This window comes from Hylobates moloch, unplaced genomic scaffold (genome assembly GCF_009828535.3).
Source record: "Hylobates moloch isolate HMO894 unplaced genomic scaffold, HMol_V3 SCAFFOLD_1, whole genome shotgun sequence".
In the NCBI taxonomy this organism is placed as follows: Eukaryota; Metazoa; Chordata; class Mammalia; order Primates; family Hylobatidae; genus Hylobates; species Hylobates moloch.
This window is the reverse complement of record NW_026652276.1, coordinates 98,699,358-98,719,962: the sequence shown is the minus strand read 5'-3', so window position 1 is coordinate 98,719,962 and position 20,605 is coordinate 98,699,358. Positions and strand designations below refer to the sequence as shown.

General features: G+C 48.5%; 1 protein-coding gene across 1 annotated transcript in view; it reads right to left on the bottom strand.

Moving 5' to 3' along the window:
* The window catches only part of LOC116809554 (myosin-16), a 71,873-nt gene extending 53,100 nt beyond the window's left edge, over positions 1-18,773 (bottom strand). Inside the window, exons 1-10 of the mRNA XM_032753399.2 lie at positions 18,564-18,773; positions 14,127-14,270; positions 9,835-9,991; positions 8,567-8,594; positions 7,527-7,623; positions 6,413-6,505; positions 4,710-4,773; positions 3,769-3,867; positions 1,919-2,026; positions 126-260 (exon numbers count right to left, since the gene is read on the bottom strand). Coding sequence (XP_032609290.1) covers positions 126-260; positions 1,919-2,026; positions 3,769-3,867; positions 4,710-4,773; positions 6,413-6,505; positions 7,527-7,623; positions 8,567-8,594; positions 9,835-9,991; positions 14,127-14,270; positions 18,564-18,773 — 1,135 coding nt within the window. The remainder of the gene's footprint in view (positions 1-125; positions 261-1,918; positions 2,027-3,768; positions 3,868-4,709; positions 4,774-6,412; positions 6,506-7,526; positions 7,624-8,566; positions 8,595-9,834; positions 9,992-14,126; positions 14,271-18,563) is intronic.
* Positions 18,774-20,605: the final 1,832 nt, after the last annotated feature.

The following is a 20,605-nucleotide window of genomic DNA, read 5'->3' as shown; positions in this document are numbered from 1 at the left end:
GCATGGTTTGCAGCCACATAGAGCTGGCATGTCCCTGAAATGGTCACAAAGCCCTGGAAAGCAGGGAACTCCCCGCACTGGCCACCTTGTCCCCGAGCAGCCCCAGCCCCAGCCCCAGCACCCACCCTCAGTGGTGTCCACTTCAGCTTGCTCCTCTCTGGGCTTCTGCTTGAACTTCATGTTCCCAAAGTGCATGATACCTCCCGTCAGCTTATACACGGCCGTCTTCTCCTCGGCACTGAAGCCCAGCACGTCAAAGGCTTCCTGCAAAGCAACAGAGAGACAAAGTCACGTGACTCCTGGCCTCTCATTCCACATAGTGGAGGCCATGGGACGGCCACAGTGGGGCCACGCCAAAGGGCCACTGCGGCAGGGCATGGATGCTGGAGTTAGACACCCCCTGAACAGGGAGAGTTCTGTTTTCCTCCAAGGGGCCCAGATCAGATGTTCTGCAATATAGTCATTTTATTGATTTACAGTAACCTCTCTGGCTTCTGTTTCGTCATCTGCAAAATGATGATGATAAGGGTAGATCAGAATGATGTGACAATGTTTAGTCCAGTGCTTGGCACATAGTAAGTGCTCAAGAAAGGGAGGTATTATTATTATTATTTTATTTTATTTTTTGAGATAGGGTCTTACTTTTTTGCCCAGGGTAGAGTACAGTGACACGATCATGGCTCACTGCAGCCTAGAACTCCTGGGCTCAAGTGATCCTCCCACTTTAGCCTCCCAAGTATCTGGGATAACAGGTGCGTGCCACCACACCTGGCTAATTTTGTTTATTTTATTTATTTATCTATCTATCTATCTATCTATCTATCTATCTATCTATCTATCTATCTATCTATAGACGGAGTCCTCCCTCTGTCGCCCAGGCTGGAGTGCAGTGGCACAATCTCCGCTCACTGCAACCTCCACCTCTTGGGTTCAAGTGATTCTCCTTCCTCAGCCTCCCGAGTAGCTGAGATTACAGGCATGTGCCACCATGCCTGGCTAATTTTTTGTATTTTTAGTACAGACGGGGTTTCACCATGTTGGTCAGGCTGGTCTTGAACTCCTGACCTCAAGTGATCCCCCTGCCTTGGCCTCCCAAAGTGCTGAGATTACAGCTGCGGGCCACCATGCCCGGCTAGTTATTTTATTTTATTTTATTTTATTTTTTGAGATAGGGTCTTACTTTGTTGCCCAGGCTAGAGTGTGGTGGCTTGATCATGGCTGATTGTAGCCTAGAACTCCTGGGCTCAAGCGATCCTCCCACTTTAGCCTTCTGAGTAGCTGGTTATCATAACAGGTGCATGCCACCACACCCAAGTAATTTTTAAATTTAAATTTTTTTTTTTTTTCGGAGACAGGATCTTAGTATGTTGCCTAGGCTGGTCTCAAACTCCAGGACTCAAGCAATTCTCCTGCCTCAGCCTTCCAAAGCACTGGGATTATAGATGTAAGCTACTGTGCCTGGCACTATTATTATTGTTAAGGCTTCATGCCAGGTACTAGGTGAGGGGAAGGCAAAGATAAATCAGGAATCGATTCTGTTTTCCAAGAGGAGAGAGAACCTAGTACACAAATAATCCTAATAGGAGTCATGAGTGCTTAGTGTCATAAGAGGAGCCAGAGAGTGTGTTGTGACAGAGTCACTTCCAGCTGGGCTGGGGAGGAGGAAAACTTGCATGGGGTTGATGGCCCCTGAAGTCCCCATGGAATTCTAGTTCAACTCTGCAAAGAGAAACTTGGCTTGCTAAAATGGGCTTGGAATAAAATGCTGATTGCAACCCCAGAAATCTCCAGGGAAGATCTGGGCGGCTGTCTGGCAGCTTTAAGTGGGCTCCTGTCCCCACTGCCACCCCAGTTCTAGTGGCCGTGCATGCAGAGTCCCAAGGCTTCTCCCCATCCTGTGCCAGCTCTGCCCGCCCACTCACGTCTGTGATCTGCAGCTCCTCCTTGTCATCCATGTTGTCCACAGTGGTGACACCTTGGCTCACCCAGTGGTATTCCTTAGGGTTGGGGACCAGCAGCAAACTCTCTGCCAAGAATAGCAAAGCAGGTTAACCCTTGGTGATATGTGGTTTTCTTCCCTGCCATCTCTAACCTCTCCTTCCTCCCTCCCTCCCTTCCTTCCTTCTTTCCTTCCTTCCTCTTTCTCTCTCTTTCTTTCATCAGGGTCTGGCTCTGTCACCCAGGCTGGAGTATGGTGGCGCAATCATAGCTCACTGCAGCCTTGAACTCCTGGGCTTAAGTGATCTGCCTGCCTCAGCCTCCTGAGTGGCTGAGACCACAGGCACCACCACACCTGGCTGATTTTTGTTATTTATTTATTTAAAAAAATTTTTTGAGACAGAGTCTCGCTCTGTCACCCAGGCTGGAGTGTGGTGGCGCAATCTCAGCCCACTGCAACCTCTGCCTCCTGGGTTCAAGCAATTCTCGCACCTCAGCCTCCTAAGTAGCTGGGATTACAGGTGCCCACCACACCTAGCTAATTTTTGTATTTTTAGTAGAGATGGGGTTTCGCCATGTTGGCCAGGCTGGTTTCGAACTCCTGACTTCAGGTGATCTGCCTGCCTCAGCCTCCCAAAGTACTGGGATTTCATGTGTGAGCCATTGCGCCCAGCCATTTTTTAGTTTTTTTAGAGACAGGGTCTTGCTAAGTTGCCCAGGCTGGTCTCAAACTCCTGGGCTCAAGCGATCCTACTCCCTTCGCCTCCCAAAGTGCTGGGATTACAGATATGAGCCACTGCACCCGGCTGGAAATTGCATTTTTATGTGAAGTCTCCCAATTTCAAAATGCTGTTAATTTAAAAGTATACTTTGTCCAAACAAATAAAGCCCACCTGTGGGTGGGGAATGCTACTCAATGCCCTTATTTCTGGCTGGGTTAGGAGGTGTGTGTGTGTAAGACTGAATCTTCATCCCTCCTCCCACTTTATGTCTGGGCAGGTCTGCCGTGGACAGTTGAGCATGTTGGTGCCTGCACAAGGGCATCCAGTTGAGTGGGTGAGTGTACTCCACTTTCTGAGCTGTGTGCCTGGTGTGGGCTGTGTCTGCCAAGAGGAGAGCCTGCTAGGACTGTGCATGCAAGCACTGGCAGAGCTGATCATGGTCTTGGGCTGACCCCTGTGGTGGTGTCCGAGTATCAGGCTCAGAGGCAGCAGGTTGCAGACATAAAGGGTTTAAAGCCTCACATCCCAGTTTTATATCCCAGATTTTGCAGGTACTCAAAGCTTCATCTGTGAAATGGGCCCACAGTGGTCCTCATCTGGCTACTATGAGGATGAAATGTGCAAATATAACTTTGAGAAAGTTCCCTGTAACACATTCACATGACTTTTCTTTTTTTTTTTCTTCAGACAGAGTCTTGCTCTGTTGCCCAGGCTGCAGTGCAGTGGAGTGATCTTGGCTCACTGCAACCTCCACCTCCCAGGTTCAACTGATTCTCCTGTGTCAGCCTCCCGAGTAGCTGGGATTACAGGCACCTGCCATCATGCCTGGCTAATTTTTTTGTATTTTTGTAGAGACAGGGTTTCACCATGTTGGCCAGGCTGGTCCTGAACTCCTGACCTCAGGTGATCCACCTGCCTCTGCCTCCCAAAGTCCTGGGGTTACAGGCGTGAGCCACCGCACCCAGCCCCATTCATATCACTTTAAACTGAAGACATTATCACAGAACCCTAGGAGTGACACAAGACTCCTTGCACATGGAAATTCTTTCCTTATGGAAAAGAAGAAAAGCAAGGTCAGGGGCAGGTGGATAGACATAAAGGTCTTTACCAACAAGTTCAGGCTTTTTGTTTGAGAGAATCTGGTAGAAGATGTGGTAGCTTCTCTCGGCTGCTTGCTGTGAGATGACACGAGATTTCTCTAAGAGATCTGAAAAAGAAGTGAAGATCCTGGTGAGTACACAGCTGTTTCCCTGGAGTTCAGGGCTCCATACAAAGCAGGAATCTCCTCTCCATAAAGCCCAGAACAGTCACCAGTGGTGAGCCCCACGCTTCGCTCTTCCCAGACACGCAGCCTCCGGGGACCTGACTGCCACAGGGGGAGTACTGGGAACAGGGCCAGCCTCCTGGGCACCAACAGGCTGCAATCAGAAGGACCTCCCACTTGGCTTAATGCTCCTCTGTTGCTGTTTCGAAATTCCTTTATTATTATTATTATTATTATTATTATTATTATTTTTAGAGACAGGGTCTTGCTCCGTTACCCAGGCTGGAGTGCAGTGGTGTGATTATTTATTTATTCACTTATTTTTATTTATTTATTTTTTTGAGATGGAGTCTTGCTCTGTTGCCCAGGCTGGAGTGCAATGGAGTGATCTTGGCTCACTGCAACCTCCGCCTCCCAGGTTCAAAGCAGGAATCCTCTCTCCTTAAAGCTCACTGCAGCCTCTAACTCCTGGGCTCAAGCGATCCACTTACCTTAGTCTCCTGAGTAGCTGGGACTACAGGCATGTACCACCATGCCAGGCTAATTTTTCACATTTTTTGTAGAGATGGGATCTTGCTATGTTGCCCAGGCTGGTCTTGAACTCCTAGGCTCAAGCGACCCCCCCGCCTCAGCCTCCCAAAGTGCTAGGATTACAGGCATAAGCCACCTCGCCTGGCCTGAAATTCTTAATATTTTTTAAGAAAAGCCCTTCATTTTCATGTTGCACCAGGCCTCATAGATTATGTAGCTGCCCAGACAAACCCTCCAAGGAGGGCCTGACTTACAGCTCTCGATATCAGCTCCAGCCAGCTTCCCTGTGGTTCCAAAGTGGATTCGGATGAACTTGCCCTGAGCAGGGAAGAGAGGGGAGGGATCAGGAGGGAGGTCGTCCACAGCTTTAGAGCAGTAAGTGGCCCAGAGTTGGCCAAGGGTTGCTGATCGGGGCCTGCGGGGATGTAACCTGGCTCTATTGGAGTATCAGATTTCCCACGAAGATAGACAAAGAAAAACACACGGACAGGTCTCAGAGCTAAATCTAGGGTCTGTGGTTTGGGGCTTTTGTAGGGGAGAGAAGTCCCAGCAGGAGGGCTGCTACCCTTTGGAATTCTGCATAGAGACCAGGCACCATGGGAATTTGGAGCACCTCCCATGCCTCTTTATCGGGAGCCTTCCATGTCATTCTTCTCTCTGGCTTGCACGATAGAGCCATCAATAAATTCTCCCGGAAACAGGACTCTCTCTCTCTACCTCGGCTGCTCCTTGGCCTGTGTATACTCACCTCTGTTCCTCCCCTCACCCCCCTGCCAGCCCTGTTTTCCCAGGCTCTGTGCAAGCTCACTGGGCTCTGCCAATGGGAAGTCCCAGAGGAGACCCGGGAGTGAGGGAGACGAGGCCAGGGCATTGCTCCTCTCTAGTTGGCGTCTCAGGTGGTGCTGGGTGCCTCTGTGACTACAGCTCCCGCCAGACAGCTGCAGGGGTTTAAGAACCAACTAGCACCCTAGGACAGCACCTCTCTTATGTCCCTCCAGCCTGGAAGGAGGTTGCAGCTTCTCGCTGCTGTGAATCTGTCTCCCCAGGTGATCTCCCAGCCCCTCCACCATCACTGTTGCCAAGGTTCTGCATCAAAGCTGCTTGACTTAAATATTAATACTAAAGAGGGTTCTGTTTGCTGATTAGATGCTTGTTATCCCCCCTGAGATAGGGGGTCTTACTCTGTTACCCAGGCTGGAGTGCAGTGGCATAATCTCGGCTCACTGCAACCTTGACTTCCTGGGCTCAGGTGATCCTCCCACCTTAGCCTCCTCAGTAGCTGGGACTACAGGCATGCATGGCCATGCCCGGCTAATTTTTATTGTTTATAGAGATGGGGGGTGGTCTCGCTCTGTTGCCGAGGCTGGTCTCAAACTCCTGGGCTCAAGGGATCCTCCTGCCTTGTCTTCCCAAAGTGCTGGGATTACAGGAGTGTGCCACTGTGCCCAGACTCCTTCTTTTATGCTAATGGAGATTTTTTTTTCTTTATTGAGAAATGTAACACTAACACTTGGGTACATCAAAGAAAACCAATTTCTGAGGGGAAAAAAATCAAAACAAAAAAAAGTTAACTCTGTCTGGGTCTCTGCAGAACCCAGAGAATGTTTTCGTACAGTTGAAAAATTCTAGATGCTTCATAATTGATCTTTTGATACAAAATGACCTGTTAAATTTGCAATTTGTAGTTCTTGGTGTTGAGGCCAATTGGACTGGCTAGGAAGAGTCTTCAAACCTTGATCTGAATTCCACGAGGGATTATTTGTCTTTTGAAGTAGTTTTTCCTCATTGCCGATTTGATTCTGATTGCTGTGCCTTCACCTTCTCTGGGAAGGGGATGTCTTCACTTGCCCCACCCCTTTCACCCTAATTTAAACCAGCCTCAATTTCTTTACCTGGGGCGGGGTCGTGACACCTGTCCCACCACCCAGGGGGCCTCTCATGTGGTCCCCACACTTACAAAGCGAGAGGAGTTGTTGTTCCTGGTGGTCTTGGCGTTCCCGAAGGCCTCCAGCACGGGGTTTGCCTGGATGACTTGATCCTCCAGAGACCCCTGACGCAGAAAGAAACCCAAAGTCAGTCGAGCAGTTGGCTGCTGCCTGGGAGCCCAGGGCTGAGGGACTGGGCTTGCAAATGACAGTGGCTCATGTGCTGGGAACCCAGGAGGAGAATGGCCTTGGGGCGGCCAGAAAATCAGGGCCAGAGGGGCTACATGTAGTAACCTGCGATGAGGGCCACTGCCTGACAGTGTCTGTCCCTCTGTGGCTCCGTGACACTGGGAGGGGCACCTGGGGACATGGGCAGCCACTTGGACTTGATCCCTAGCTACTGTTTCCTCACTTTGCTGTTGGCAGAGAGCCCCCTGAGCAAGTCTGAAATCCCTCCCTACACATCCCCCCACCCCTTTTTCGAGACAGTTTTGTTCTGTTGCCCAGGCTGGAGTGCAGTGGCACGATCTCGGCTCACTGCAGCCTCCGACTCCTGGGCTCAAGTGATCCCCCCACTTCAGCCTCCTGAGTAGCTGGGACTATAGGCACATGCCACCACTCCCAGCTAATTTTTAAAGTTTTTTGTAGAGATGGTGTCTTGCTATGTTGCCCAGGTTGGTCTTGAACTCCTGGACTCAAGCGACCCTCCCACTTCAGCCTCCCAGAGTACTGGGATTATAGGCATGAGCCACTGCGCCTGGCCGCTGTCAGCCTTTTACAGCTGCCTTAGCTGGCTGCCCAGCTAAGGCTCTTTGTGCCCCTTGGGCAGCCAGGGCCTGCAGAGGCCACTTAACAGGCAGCAAACTTTCCCGTTTCTCCTCTGCCAAGAACAAGGGGCTCTGCTACCTGTCCTTCTGGAGGCAGACATGGCCTGGGGCAGCAGAGCAAGTCCTTGGGGAGGAGATCTTGATCTATAGCCACCTTCTCCCTGTGTGACCCCACCCAAGTCACTTCTCTCTAAGCCTCAGTCTCTTCATCTGTAAAATGGCCCTAAGGTGTGAGCAGCTGTGAAGACTGAATGGCCGCCACTGTGTGTGTCACAGAAGCCTGAAGATGGGAAATATGGGCCCACCCGGTCGGCTCTACCTTCTTATCTGTGGTCTGTTTGCCACTTCCTCCAATGTTGGCAAAGTACTGGATGACCTTCTTCGTGTTCTCAGTCTTACCAGCACCAGATTCTCCGCTGTAGGTGGAAAAAAAGAGTGGACAAGAGAAGCAGGAAGAGGGGTGGTCAGCTGCAGAGAAAAGGAGCAAGACCAGCCTGGCCAACATGGTGAGACCCCGTTTCTACTAAAAATACAAAAATTAATCGGGCACAGTGGCTCATGCCTGTAATCCTAGCACTTTGGGAGGCCAAGGTGGGAGGGTCACCTTAGGTCAGGAGTTCGAGACCAGCCTGGCCAACATGGTGAAGCCCCGTCTCTATTAAAAATACAAAAAGTAGCCAGGTATGGTGGCATGTGCCTGTAATCCCAGCTACTCAGGAGGCTGAGACAGCAGAATCGCTTGAACCCAGGAGGCGGAGGCTGCACTCCAGCATGGGTGACAGAGCAAGACTCCATCTCAAAAAAAAAAAAAAGCTCTTTTCTTTTCTTTTTTTTTTTTGAGAGAGAGTCTTGCTCTGTCATCCAGGCTGGAGTGCAGTGGTGTGATCATAGCTCACTGCAGCCTCAACCTCCTGGGCTCAAGCAATCCTCCTGCCTTAGCCTCCTGAGTAGCTGAGACTACAGGTGTGCACCACCACACCTGGCTAATTTTTTGTAGAGACAGGGTCTCACTATGTTGCCCAGGCTGGTCTCAAACTCCTGGGTTCAAGCAATCCTCCTGCCTCAGCCTCCCAAAGCCCTGGGATTACAGGTGTGAGCCACCACACCTGGCCTCAAAGGTACACATTTCTGTTCGCATTTTGCCCCCTAGCTAGGACAGACAGGCAGTTGGGGAGGTCCTGGGGACAGGGAAGCCACCCCATCAGTTTAGCATGTGCAGCCTCACCCGCCCTGAAGCCCACTCACTGCTGCAGAGTTCCAAACAAAGTCCCGCAATTAATTCTAAGAAGGCTTAATTATATGTGTAAGACACAGATCTAATTATATGTGTATAGACTGAGAGATGGAAGAGACACTTACGTGATTAGCATAGACTGATTTTCACGATCTGTAGGGAAGAAAACAAGAAACAGGAAGGTGTAATTAGGAAACATTTAGAAACTACGCATTCGACAATGCCCCAGCCAGTCAGCACTTCCCCAAATTCCACCCGGCTTAGATCGTGGCCTTGGCTACACTTGGAGGCCAAAATTCAGGATCCTGTGGGATCTGTGGCCACGTGCCCATCCCTGCAGTGTACACCCTTGCAGAAAGGATCAGGAATTTATCAGCCACTCTTTCTACCAGCCCACAGTGGCCATAAAGTTACCCAGTCCTAAGCAACATAAAGAGAAATGAGGACAAAAATCACAGAGGGCTGGACAGCATGACTCATGCCTGTAATCCCAGCATTTGGGGAAGCTGAGGCTGGAGCCCAGGAGTTTAAGACCTGCCTGGGCAAGATGGTGAAACCCTTTCTCCACAAAACATTAAGAAATTAGCTGGGCATAGTGATGCATTCCTATAGTCTCAGCTACTCAGGAAGCTGAAGCAGGAGGACTGCTTGAGCCCAGAAGTTCTAGACTGCAGTGAGCTAAGATTGCACCACTGCACTCCAGCCTGGGCAACAAAGACCCCATCTCTTAAAAAAAAATCATGACTGGGCACATTGGCTCACGCCTGTAAAGCCAGCACTTTGGGAGGCCGAGATCGGTGGATCACCTGAGGTCAGGAGTTCAGGACCAGCCTGGCCAACATGATGAAACCCCATCTCTACTAATAATACAAAAATTAGCTGGGTGTGGTGGCACATGCCTGTAATCCCAGCTACTTGGGAGGCTGAAGCAGGAGAATCGCCTGAACCTGGGAGGTGGAGGTTGCAGTGAGCTATTGCACCATTGCACTCCGGCTTGGGAGAGAAGAGCGAAACTCCATCTCAAAATAAAGAAAAAAATCACTTAGAGGAATCACTATAACATGCAGCAAAGATCATAGAGGTAATGGTTAAGAGTATTGAGCTCCGAGCAAGTTACTTATCTACTTACCTTGGCATCCCACGGGTTTGTGAAACTTAAATGAGATAGGGTATAAGGTACGGCTGGTGCCTAGCAAGTGCCGAGCACACTCACTGAGCCCTGGCACCTGGTAGCAGCAGCTGCTGCTCAAAATTTAGCAAAGAACTTCAACTGGTAGTGCAGGGTCAGGGTTAGGATCAGGTATCACAAGGTCTTAATGCATCTGGAGCCGCAATGGCAAAGGAAGGCTTGTCTCCCGCCACCCCTGCCCCAGCAGAGCCCACCCTGACGCACCCATGAGCATGTCGTGGTAGGCGTTGTCAGAGATGGAGAAGAGGTGAGGCGGCATCTCTGTGCGCTTCTTGCCCTTGTACATGTTAGCCACACGGGCCCCATAGATGGGCAGCCACTTGTAGGGGTTGACCGTCACGCAGAACAAGCCCGAGTAGGTCTGGTGGGAGGGAGGGAAGATGGTCAGCTGATTTTTCCTCCTGGTAGCCTCTTCCCCCAGCGGAGTTCCCTTCAGGCCCCAGCTTATCATAGAGCAAGCTGTGAAGAAGGTAAGCTTTCTGCCAGGTGTGGTGGCTTACGCCTGTAATCCCAACACTTTGGGAGGCCGAGGTGGGTGGGTCACCTGAGGTCAGGAGTTGGAGACCAGCCTGACCAACATGGTGAAACCCTGTCTCTACCAAAAATACGAAACAATTAACCGGGCATGGTGGTGCACCCCTGTAATCCCAGCTACTTGGAAGGCTGAGGCAGGAGAATCGCTTGAACCTGGGAGGCAGAGGTTGCAGTGAGCCAAGATCGTGCCACCGTACTCCAACCTGGGCAACAGAAACAACAAAACCCAGCCTTCTGGAGGCAAAATCTTATGACTATCTGAGTCTGTATTCATTAAGCTAAATGAGGCTTCTCTTTAATATATATTTGTTTTTGTTTTCTTTTGGTTTAATTAAGACACTCCTCAGCTTAGGATGGGGTCACATCTAGATAAACCCATCATATGTTGAAAATATCGTATTGGAAGTCAATTTATGATATTTTCAACATACGATGGGTTTGATCATAAATCGAGGAGGGCAATGAATGTGTATTGCTTTTGCCCCACCATAAAGTCGGAAATCATTAACTTGAACCATTGTAAGTTGGGGTCCATCTGTATTTGAATAGGTAACACTGTCACTGTGGTAACATATATACTGCAAAAGTCCCTCCACTTGCTCCATGCCCACCCCTACCCTCACCACAGGTAAATGCTGGACTAGTTTCTTTTACTCCCTTCCATGGTTTTTTAAATTCATATATATTTTGTGGATGGAGTCTCACTCTGTCACTCACGCTGGAGTGCAATGGTGCCATCTCGGTTCACTGCAACCTCTGCCTCCTGGATTCAAGTGATTCTCCTGCCTCAGCCTCTTGAGTAGCTGAGACTACAGGTGCATACCACCATGCCCGGCTAATTTTTGTATTTTTAGTAGAGATGGGGTTTCACCATATTGGCCAGGCTGGTCACAAACTCCTGACCTCAAGGGATCCACCCACCTCGGCCTCCCAAAGTGCTGGGATCACAGGTGTGAGCCACTGCGCCCAGCCTATAGCACTGTTTTATATCTTGCTTTTGCCACTTAATATATCTGGCTTTCCCTGAGAGTCTATTGAGAGATTTCTGGGGTGATTCAAAAGCTGTGGAATCTTCACTGTGTGGATGCAGTTCCCTACTTTTGGCAGCTAGGTTTGACCACCTGTTTTTTTCTTTCTTTCTCTTTTTTTCTTTCCTTTTTCTTTTCTTTTTTTTTTTTTAGAGACAGAGCCTTGCTCTGTCTCTCAGGCTGGAGTGCGATGGTGCGATCATAGCTCACTGCAGCCTTGACCTCCTGGGCTCAAGTGATTCTTCCACCTCAACATCCCAAGTAGCTGGGACTACGGGTATGTGCCCACTAAGCCTGGATAATTAAAAAATTGTTTTTGTAGGGATGGGAGTCTTGCCGTGTTGCTCAGGCTTCTCATGAACTCCTGTTCTCAAACAATCCACCCACGTTGGCCTCCCAAAGTGCTGGGATTACAGGCATGAGAAACTGTGCCCAGCCTTGACCTACTCTTAAAAAGAGACCCCAACTTTCTTTTCACTCCAAGATTGCGATTTTGTAAGAAATCACCCTGTTTAAAACAAAACAACAGAAAGGCCAGGCGCAGTGGCTTACGCCTGTAATCCCAGCACTTTGGGAGGCTGAGGTGGGCGGATCACGAGGTCAGGAGTTCGAGACCAGCATGACTGCCATGGTGAAACCCTGTCTCTACTAAAAATACAAAAATTAGCTGGGTGTGGTAGCGCATGTTTGTAATCTCAGTACTCAGGAGGCTGAGGCAGGAGAATCGCTTGAACCCAGGAAACGGAGGTCGCAATGAGCTGAGACTATGCCACTGCACTCCAGCCTGGGCGATAGAGCGAGACTCCATCTCAAACAAACAAACAAACAAACAAACAAACCCCAGAAAAACCAATTACATCATTAAATAAATTAAGAGCAGGAAGAATAAGTGAAGACAGGAAATGGCCAAATCTACAAATCTTAAATTTCCCTTCTCCTTGCTGGACAGTCACATTGACCTCTAAAGCCTCCACCAAGTACTTGGTTTCAGTTCAACTTTAAACGCTTCCATTTTGAACCAAGTAAGAATAACTGCTCCCTATCCACCCCTCTCCCTGCCACCAGCTTCTCCTTAGCATAACTTGGATATGTTGAATTTTCAAAAGGAAACTTATTAAGTACAAACTGATCCACAGGAAAAAAGGCAAAGAGACGATGAAGAAAACCCAGTGGAACAGCTGAGAGTATGACACACAATGTCTCATCCTGGGACTCCAGCCACAGAGTCACTCTTCCCCTCCAGCCTGTCTCAGCTGAGGGGCGGGGGCAGACAGCATCCTGGAAGCCAGTTACCTCCCTGCTGTGGTCAGGAGGAATTGAGAGAGAAGCAGCTGGGATCACGGGAGCAGCCCTTGCCAGCTAGAGTTGTTGCATTAGTGGCTCTATCGAGGTGCTTTAATGTAGGAGGGGACTCCCTGCCCTGGTCTCTCAGGCTATACTCCACAAAGCCTGCAGTCCCTTGGCCCAAAGTCATGATGTGGTCACCCAGGAGGAACAAGGGCTTGTGGGCAGAGCAGCCCCAGGTAAGCCCTGGTCCTGAGCTTGACCTTTGAGCCTGCACCTTGACATTCTCAGCCCAGGCTCTAGGTTCAGCCGGGGGTGGGTGTGGCTCTTTCTAGACCTGGGGTCCAAGGATGCCCTGCTAACCTCCAGACCTAGCAAATATCTTCAAGAGCTTTTCAGAGACCTTCCAGCAACACCTGGGGCTATGGTACTGCTGGGGCCTGAATCTAGAACTACAGTAGTAGTATTAAAGGAGGATGAATCTGGGGTCACAGAAGCCCTCTTGACTACAACCATAGACCCAGGGAAGGGGAACCCCTGGCAGCTCCTGGCCTGGGAATCAGGCTGCACCTCACCTATTCCTACCAGATAAGCCTCTTTCCTTTTAAATAAAGACATCTAGAGAGACAAACACCAACACGTCCTTAGACAACCCATTTTGGGAGTTAAGCTGTAACACCTTCAGGAAATCATCTTTCTGTCTTAAGATTTCCAAGACACTCAGGGGACTGATTGTAACTCACTCTGGTCATCATGTCAGACAAAGTGAAACTGAACTTCTTCAAGGATGCAGTTGGTTGTCCTTCCTAAGTGCCTCAGGCTACAGTTAAATCACATTTCCTCAATGTTTGTTGGATGGATGGGTGGATGAGTGTTTTGATTAATGATTGAATGGATGGATGGATATTTGGATGTTTGGATGGGTGGATGAGTGGATGGATGGATGGATGTTTGGTTGATGGATGGATGGATGTTTGGATAGGTAGATGAATGTTTGGATGTTTGGACTGATGGATAGATGTTTGAATGTATGTATGGATGGATGTTTGGATAGATGGATGAATGGATTGATGGATAGATGTTTGGATGGATGGATGGATGGGTGGGTGGATGGATGGATGGATGGATGGATGGATGGATGTTTGGGTTGATGGATAGATGTTTGGATGGATGGGTAGATATTTGGATGGATGGATGGATGTTTGGATGGATAAATGTTTGGATGGATGAATGTTTGGATGGATGGATGTTTGGATGGATGGATGGATGAATGAATGGATAGATGGATGAATGGATAGATGGATGGATGGACTTCTAATAATGGCACATGAAGTCACTAGGGGAAAAATGATGTTTTGATTTGAGAGTTTGAGGAAGAGGGGAGGAACATGAGGAGGAAGATTTTCGGGTGACAGCCTCAGCAAAAGGTGTTTCAGCTGCTCGTGGAGATGGTGCCATTACTGAGATGCCAAAGGCTTTGAGTGGACATTCTAACATGTCAGAAACGTGGTCCCTGTGCCTTTGTCTAAGTCATAATGTGTACTGGGAGCAGGGGAGGGTGGAGTAGCCACCCCCCTCCTCATCAAAAGAAGAGCAGAAGATCTGCAGCCACTCCTTCCTCCCCCCACTCACCCCATCCCCGGCACTCACATAGATCCTCATGTTGGTGTAGCGTTGGCGCAGATTGTCTAGGACACTGGCCTCATTCAGGAAGGTCATGTCTGCCATGTCGCTGGCCTGGTAGAATTTGGGTGGGTTCATCTGCTGGATATCATCCTTCTTCACAGTGAGTGTCTGGGGATGTCAAGACACAGCAGCACAGACATGAGGAAATAGTGCTGTCCCAGGCATGGGGCATCTGGCCCAGGTCACCACACACCTTCTGGAGTCCCAGAAGGAGATGGAGTGGAGCATCCAGTGGACCCAAGTCCTGGTCCCCCTGTGTGTCCTGGGATAGGGAGGCACTTCTGAGGCCAATGCAGCTTCAACTGCCTCCTCTCTGAAGTTGAGATGACAGTAGCCTCCTTGGCAGGTTGCTGGGAGAATTATATGAACTTAAGTGGAATCATGTAAAAATAACTTATAAACTATGACGTTCCCTCCCTATGTTACAGAGAACCTCTGGGCTGTGCTTCTCTTCCAGCCAAATCCATCCTGATAGATGATCAGAGCTTACTCTTTGATCCCATGGACACTTTGCAGAGGTGTGACTCTTGGCTCTCTGCCTTGAGAGTTAGCGGTGATTTTGAAATAGCAATGAGCTTTTCCACTTCTCTCTTTTTTTAAAAAAAAGACTAAGTGTAGTAATGAGAAGGGTGGGGGGAAGAGTGGAACAAGGATTTTGATCTGTAACTGACCATGAACAATCAATTGAGATAATTCACTACCTTCAGACCAGCCAAACTTCCATTAAAAAATTTTTAATTTAATTTAATTTTTTGAGACATAATCTTGCTCTGTTGCCCAGGCTGGAGTACAGTGGTACAATCATAGCTCACTGCAGCTTCGATCTCTTGGGCTCAAGCCATCCTCCTGCCTCAGCCTCCCGAGTAGCTGGGACTACAGGTGCACACCACCACGCCTGGCTAATTTTTAAATTTTTTTCTAGAGATAAGGTCTTGCTATGTTGCCCATGCTGGTCTTGAACTCTTGGCCTCCAATGATCCTCCCATCTTGGCCCCCAAAAGTGTTACGGTGTGAGCCACTACATGTAGTCACTGTTCCACTTGAAAAAAAGACATTCCCCTGCTCCCTCCAAGCCACCTTCAAAGATAAAATTGAAAGTAAGCAAGAAAAGAAGAAAAAAAAGAAAACAGCAAAGAGTGTTCATCAGTAGGTGTGTTCACGCCCGTGCCATGTGGGCAGATCTCTTCCCCATGCTGCACCCTAATTTCTTCATCTATAAATGAAAACTAGGTTGGGTGTGGTGGCTCACGCCTGTAATCCCAGCAGTTTAGGAGGCCGAGGTGGGTGGATCACTTGAGGTCAGGAGTTCGAGACCAGCCTGGCCAAAATGGCGAAACCCTGTCTCTACTAAAAATACAAAAATTAGCTGGGCGTGGTAGCGCACACTTGTAATCCCAGCTACTTGGGAGGCTGAGGCAGAAGAATCACTTGAACCCAGGGGGCAGGGGTTGCAGTGAGCAGAGATCATGCCACTGCACTCCAGACTGGGTGATAGAGCAAGAAAAAACAAAACAAAACAAAAAAACAAAAACTAGTGCCAGCTCTTAAGAATCTCTTAAGATCTCCAGCATCTGGGATCAAAGCTGAAGACATACGATCTAGAAAACAAATATCTTTTCAGCCTTAGATGTGAGACCTGAATCCGTACTAGGATTTCTGGGACTTTTAATAATATATGAGAACAATAGGCAGATAATTTCAAATCTTGACAGTTCTGGAAAATCTACGCCCCCCTCCCTGTAATGGTTACCACACCCTTAGTAAATCGAGCTGTTTTTTGTTTGTTTTTGTTTTTTTGAGACAGTCTCACTCTGTCACTTATGCTGGAGTGCAGTGGCATGATCTCAACTCACTGCAACCTCCACCTCCTGGGTTCAAGCAATTCTCCTGCCTCAGCCTCCCATGTAGCTGGGATTAGAGGCGCAGGCCACCATACCTGACTAATTTTTGTATTTTTGGTGGAGATGGGGTTTCACCATGTTGGCCAGGCTGGTCTCAAACTCCTGACCTCAGGTGATCCGCCCTCCTCAGCCTCCCAAAGTGGTGGGATTACTGTCATGAGCCACCATGCCTGGCCTCAAGCTGGGTTTTATTCTGAATTCATTTCCAGGGGTTTCCAGATCGCTGGTCCTTGTCCACGTGCAGGCACTTCGCTTTCATCAGAGGAATGGGAAACTTGGCCTGTATTTTAGGAGCCAGGGAAGCCAGCGCCACAGGCTCCATCTTTTCTGTCCCAAACCCGGCTGCCCAGCCCTGTCTGCTGCAGATACTCAAGGAAATTGTGTTGTCCTTAAATGTGCATCCAAGGATGCACCCTGGGGCTCCACTATCATCACCCATCATTTCTCACGACACTGCAGCACTCTCCTCTCTGAAAACTGTTTCTCCTGGGAATTAAGCTTGACTTTCGTTCAAATCCATTTCCACCCAACCGTAGCCTCATCTTTTTACCACTGCTCCTCTCGAAGCCAGGCGCAGAGAAAAATACAGCTGTTGCCAGTTCTGATCACTGAGGTCTCTGGCTTCCTTTTTTTTTTGAGACAAGGTTTCTCTCTGTCACCCAGGCTGGAGTGCAGCAGTGCAATCCTAGCTCACTGCAGCCTCAACTTCCTGGGCTCAAGCGATCCTCCTGGCTCAGCCTCCTAAGTAACTGGGAGTACAGGGATGCACCACCACACCTGGCTAATTTTTTGTAGAAATGGAGCCTCGTTATGTTGCCCAGCTGGTCTCAAACACCTAGTCTCAAGCGATCTGCCTGTATTAGCCTCCCAAAGTGCTGGGATTACAGGCTTGAGCTGCCGAGCCTGGCCTCTGACTTCTTTTAATCAAGAAATTAACCAGGAATGGACCTCGCAGGTGCTAACATATTTATTGCTGAACACGCACAGGTGCTAACATATTTATTGCTGAACACTCATTGCTCTGTGGTTTTTTGTTTTCTTTTTTGTTTTTGTCTTCTTTGCTTGCTTGCTTTCAATTTTATCCTTAAAGGCGGTTTGGAGGGATCAGGGTAATGTCCTTTTTCTTAAATGGAAAAGTGGCCGGGTGCGATGGCTCATGCCTCCCTCTTGGCAGCCCACCGTGGAGAGATGGAATGGTGACATAGAAGGGGCATGGGCATATGAGCCAGATACAGTGGGTTTGAATCCCAGTTCATCATTTGCTATTTTTGCAACGTGCACAGGTCACCTAAAGTGCCCTTGATCCTGATTTTTCCTTCTCTGCAAAATAGGGTCAATAAATCCTACCACATAAGATTGCCGAAAGGATTAAACAAAGTGTCAAGTGCCTCACCAGGGGTCTGCCAAGAATACAAGAGACCCCTGCCCTTAACCATTTAAAATAAACCAAATTTTAAAAATTCTAATAAAAATTGTTCTTATTTTTAAAAAATAAAGATAGGGTCTCACCAAGTTGCCCAGGCCGGTCTCAAACTCCTGAGCCCAAGTAATCCTCCTGTCTCGGTCTCCCAAAGTGCTGGGATTATAGGTGTGAGCCACCACACCCAGCCTAATAAACCAAATTTTCTATCCACTCTCTCAAGTCATATCTCACAGTCAGATGTAGTGTGGGCCAGCAGAGAGAAGGGTGGGTTGGTAAACCAGCTGTCTGGGGGGAAGCATCCCTGATTTACAGCATGTTCCCATTTCCATGGTGTAAATACTTCCATCATGGCTGATGGCAAGCTACCCAAGGCTTAACAACTGGCTGTAAAATCCCTCATTGTTTAGTGTTGGGGTCCTTGCAAACCATCACAAGCCAGGCTGGATCCCTGCAATCCATGAGAAGCCAGGTTGGGTCCTTGCTAGCCATGGTAAGCCAGGTTGAGTCCCTGCAAGCCATCACAAGCCAGGTTGGGTCCTTGCAACCCGTTAAAAGCCATCAGAAGCCATCACATCCAGCACACCACCACCATGCTCCAAGGGACCTGGAAACCACCATCTGTTCTCATGCAGCTGAAGAGGTCACCCAGTGAGCCAGGGTGTTCTGTGCCCTCTCTCATGCCCCTCATGCCACCAGGGGCCATGGCACACAGTGACATTGCTGATGGTGACATGCTCACTCTCATGCTTAGAAAATAGCTTCCACTTGAGAGCTGTTTGAGACATCAAAGATAAGTAACTCTCACGATCATCCCTTATGCATGGTACTGTCTTAGAGTCTATGAAGTGCTTTCATGTGATCTGTCTCGGAATCTCTATTGTGATATAGCTCAGAGAGGGAATGCATCTTGCCCAGGGCCACACAGCTTGAGTGTAGGTGAGTCTGGATTTGACCCCAGCACAGGGGACTCGGAGGCACCTGCTCTTTCTGCCACCCTGCCTTCTGGGTGGGAGCATGCCTAGAAAAGGCCTGGGTGCCTGCCACTTGGTTTCATGCTGGAAATCGTGCCCCACTCACCTGGTTGGTGACCGTCTTCACAGTGACTTGGTCACCCTGTTCAGACTGGATCTCCCCAGCGACGAAGCCTTCCTTCTCATCTTTGACCCAGCAGGACCTCTTAATGTCATAGGGCTTGTTCATGGCTTCAATCCTCTCCTTTTCGGGAGGTGCCAGGAACGGCATAGGGTCCACATCGTCCCCACACTCCCCTTTGTACCCACCAGGCATGGCGGCTTGGTTGAGGAAGGAGCAGGAAGGAGCTGAGGGCAGGAACCAGGACTTCCCTGGGTGCTGTGGGGGGAAGCAGGGACAAGCTGCTGAGGCTGGTGGACAGGCTGCAGCCAATGTCCCGAGAAAGAGGCTTGCTTCTCTCATGTCACCTTGTCTGTCTTGGTGCTATTAGGCTTTTCCTAACCAAGAATAAGAAAGAAGCTAATTGTTCAGCCACTGTAGAAAGCAGTTTGGAGATTTCTCAAAGAACTTAGAACTATTATTCAACCCAGCCATACTATTCCTGGGTATATACCCAAAGGGAAAAATAAGTCATCCTACCAAAAAGACACATGCACCCGTATATTCATTGCAGCGTTATTCACAATGGCAAAGACATGGAATCAACCTAGGTGGCCATCAGTTGTGGATTAGATAAAGAAAATGTGGTACAGGCCAGGTACAGTGGCTCACACCTATAATCCCAGCACTTTGGGAAGCCAAGGTGGAAGGACAGCTTGAGCCCAGGAGTTTGAAATCAGCCTGGGCAATATAGCAAGGCCCCATGTCTACAAAAACATTTAAAAATTAGCTGGGCATGGTGATGTGTGCCTGTAGTCCTAGCTACCCTCAGGGCTAAGGCAGGAGGATCGCTTGAGCTGGGGAGGTCAAGGCTGCAGGAAGCGGTGATTGTACCACTGCACCCCAGCTTAGGTGACAGAGTGAGATCCTGTCTTAAAAAAAAAAAGCCAAAAAACAGAAAATGTGGTACATATACACCATGGAATACTATATAGCCATAAAAAAGAATGAAATCACATCCTTTGCAGCAACATGGATGCAGCTGGAGGCCATTATTCTAAGTGAATTAACATAGAAACAGAAAACCAAATACCACATATTTTCACTTATAAGTGGGAGCTAAATATTGGGTACAGACAGACATACAGATAGAAACAATAGACACTGGGTACTACTAGATGGAGGAGAGCGGGAGGGAGGCAAGGATTGAAGAATGACCTATTGATGCTCTACTCACCACCTGTGTGATGGGATCATTTGGATCCCAAATCCCAGTGTCAGTCACTATACCTACGTAACAAACCTGCATATATGCTGCCTGAATCTAAAATTAAAAGTTGAAGTTATATTTAAAAACGAAGTAAGCTAGTAAATCCTCACAGTTAGGTACCTTCCCCAACAACACAAATGCTTCTGCCTTTGTCATCTCATATGTTCATCACACTAAGGCTGTGAGGTAAGTATCAGGAAGCCCATTTTATGGAGGAGAACACTGGGGCATGGAAAGATTAAAGGTAGGGGTTTCTAACCGGGGCCTGTGAAATCGGACAGGAAAACAATTGCCACTTGGTTTTCACTTTCTATCTGATATGAATAGAGGCCGCAGACCTCAGTAGCACCACTGCCTCTGTTTGCTCCCAGCAAAAATCAAAGCTCTTCACTTCTCGTTAGGGTGGCTGTAGATGTCTCAAAATACTGTTTATCTTCATCTTAACTTTAAAATTATGGTCTCTTTAAACCCTCGGTTTGATACTGTTCTTTATATTTATTAATAAAGAAGGACATTTATTATTGCCTTGCTCCCATGTCACAAATCAGTTTTTAATATATATATATTTTCAGAGGCAGGATCTTACTCCATCAGCCAGGCTGGAGTGCGGTGGTGCAGTCATAGCTCACTGCAGCCTCCAACTTCTGGGCTCAAGCAATCTTCCCACCCCAGCCTCCCAAAATGCTGGGATTACAGGCATAAGCCACTATGCTCGACTAATTTTAAAATGTTTTATAGAGATGAGGTCTCACCATGTTGCCCAGGCTGACCTCAAACT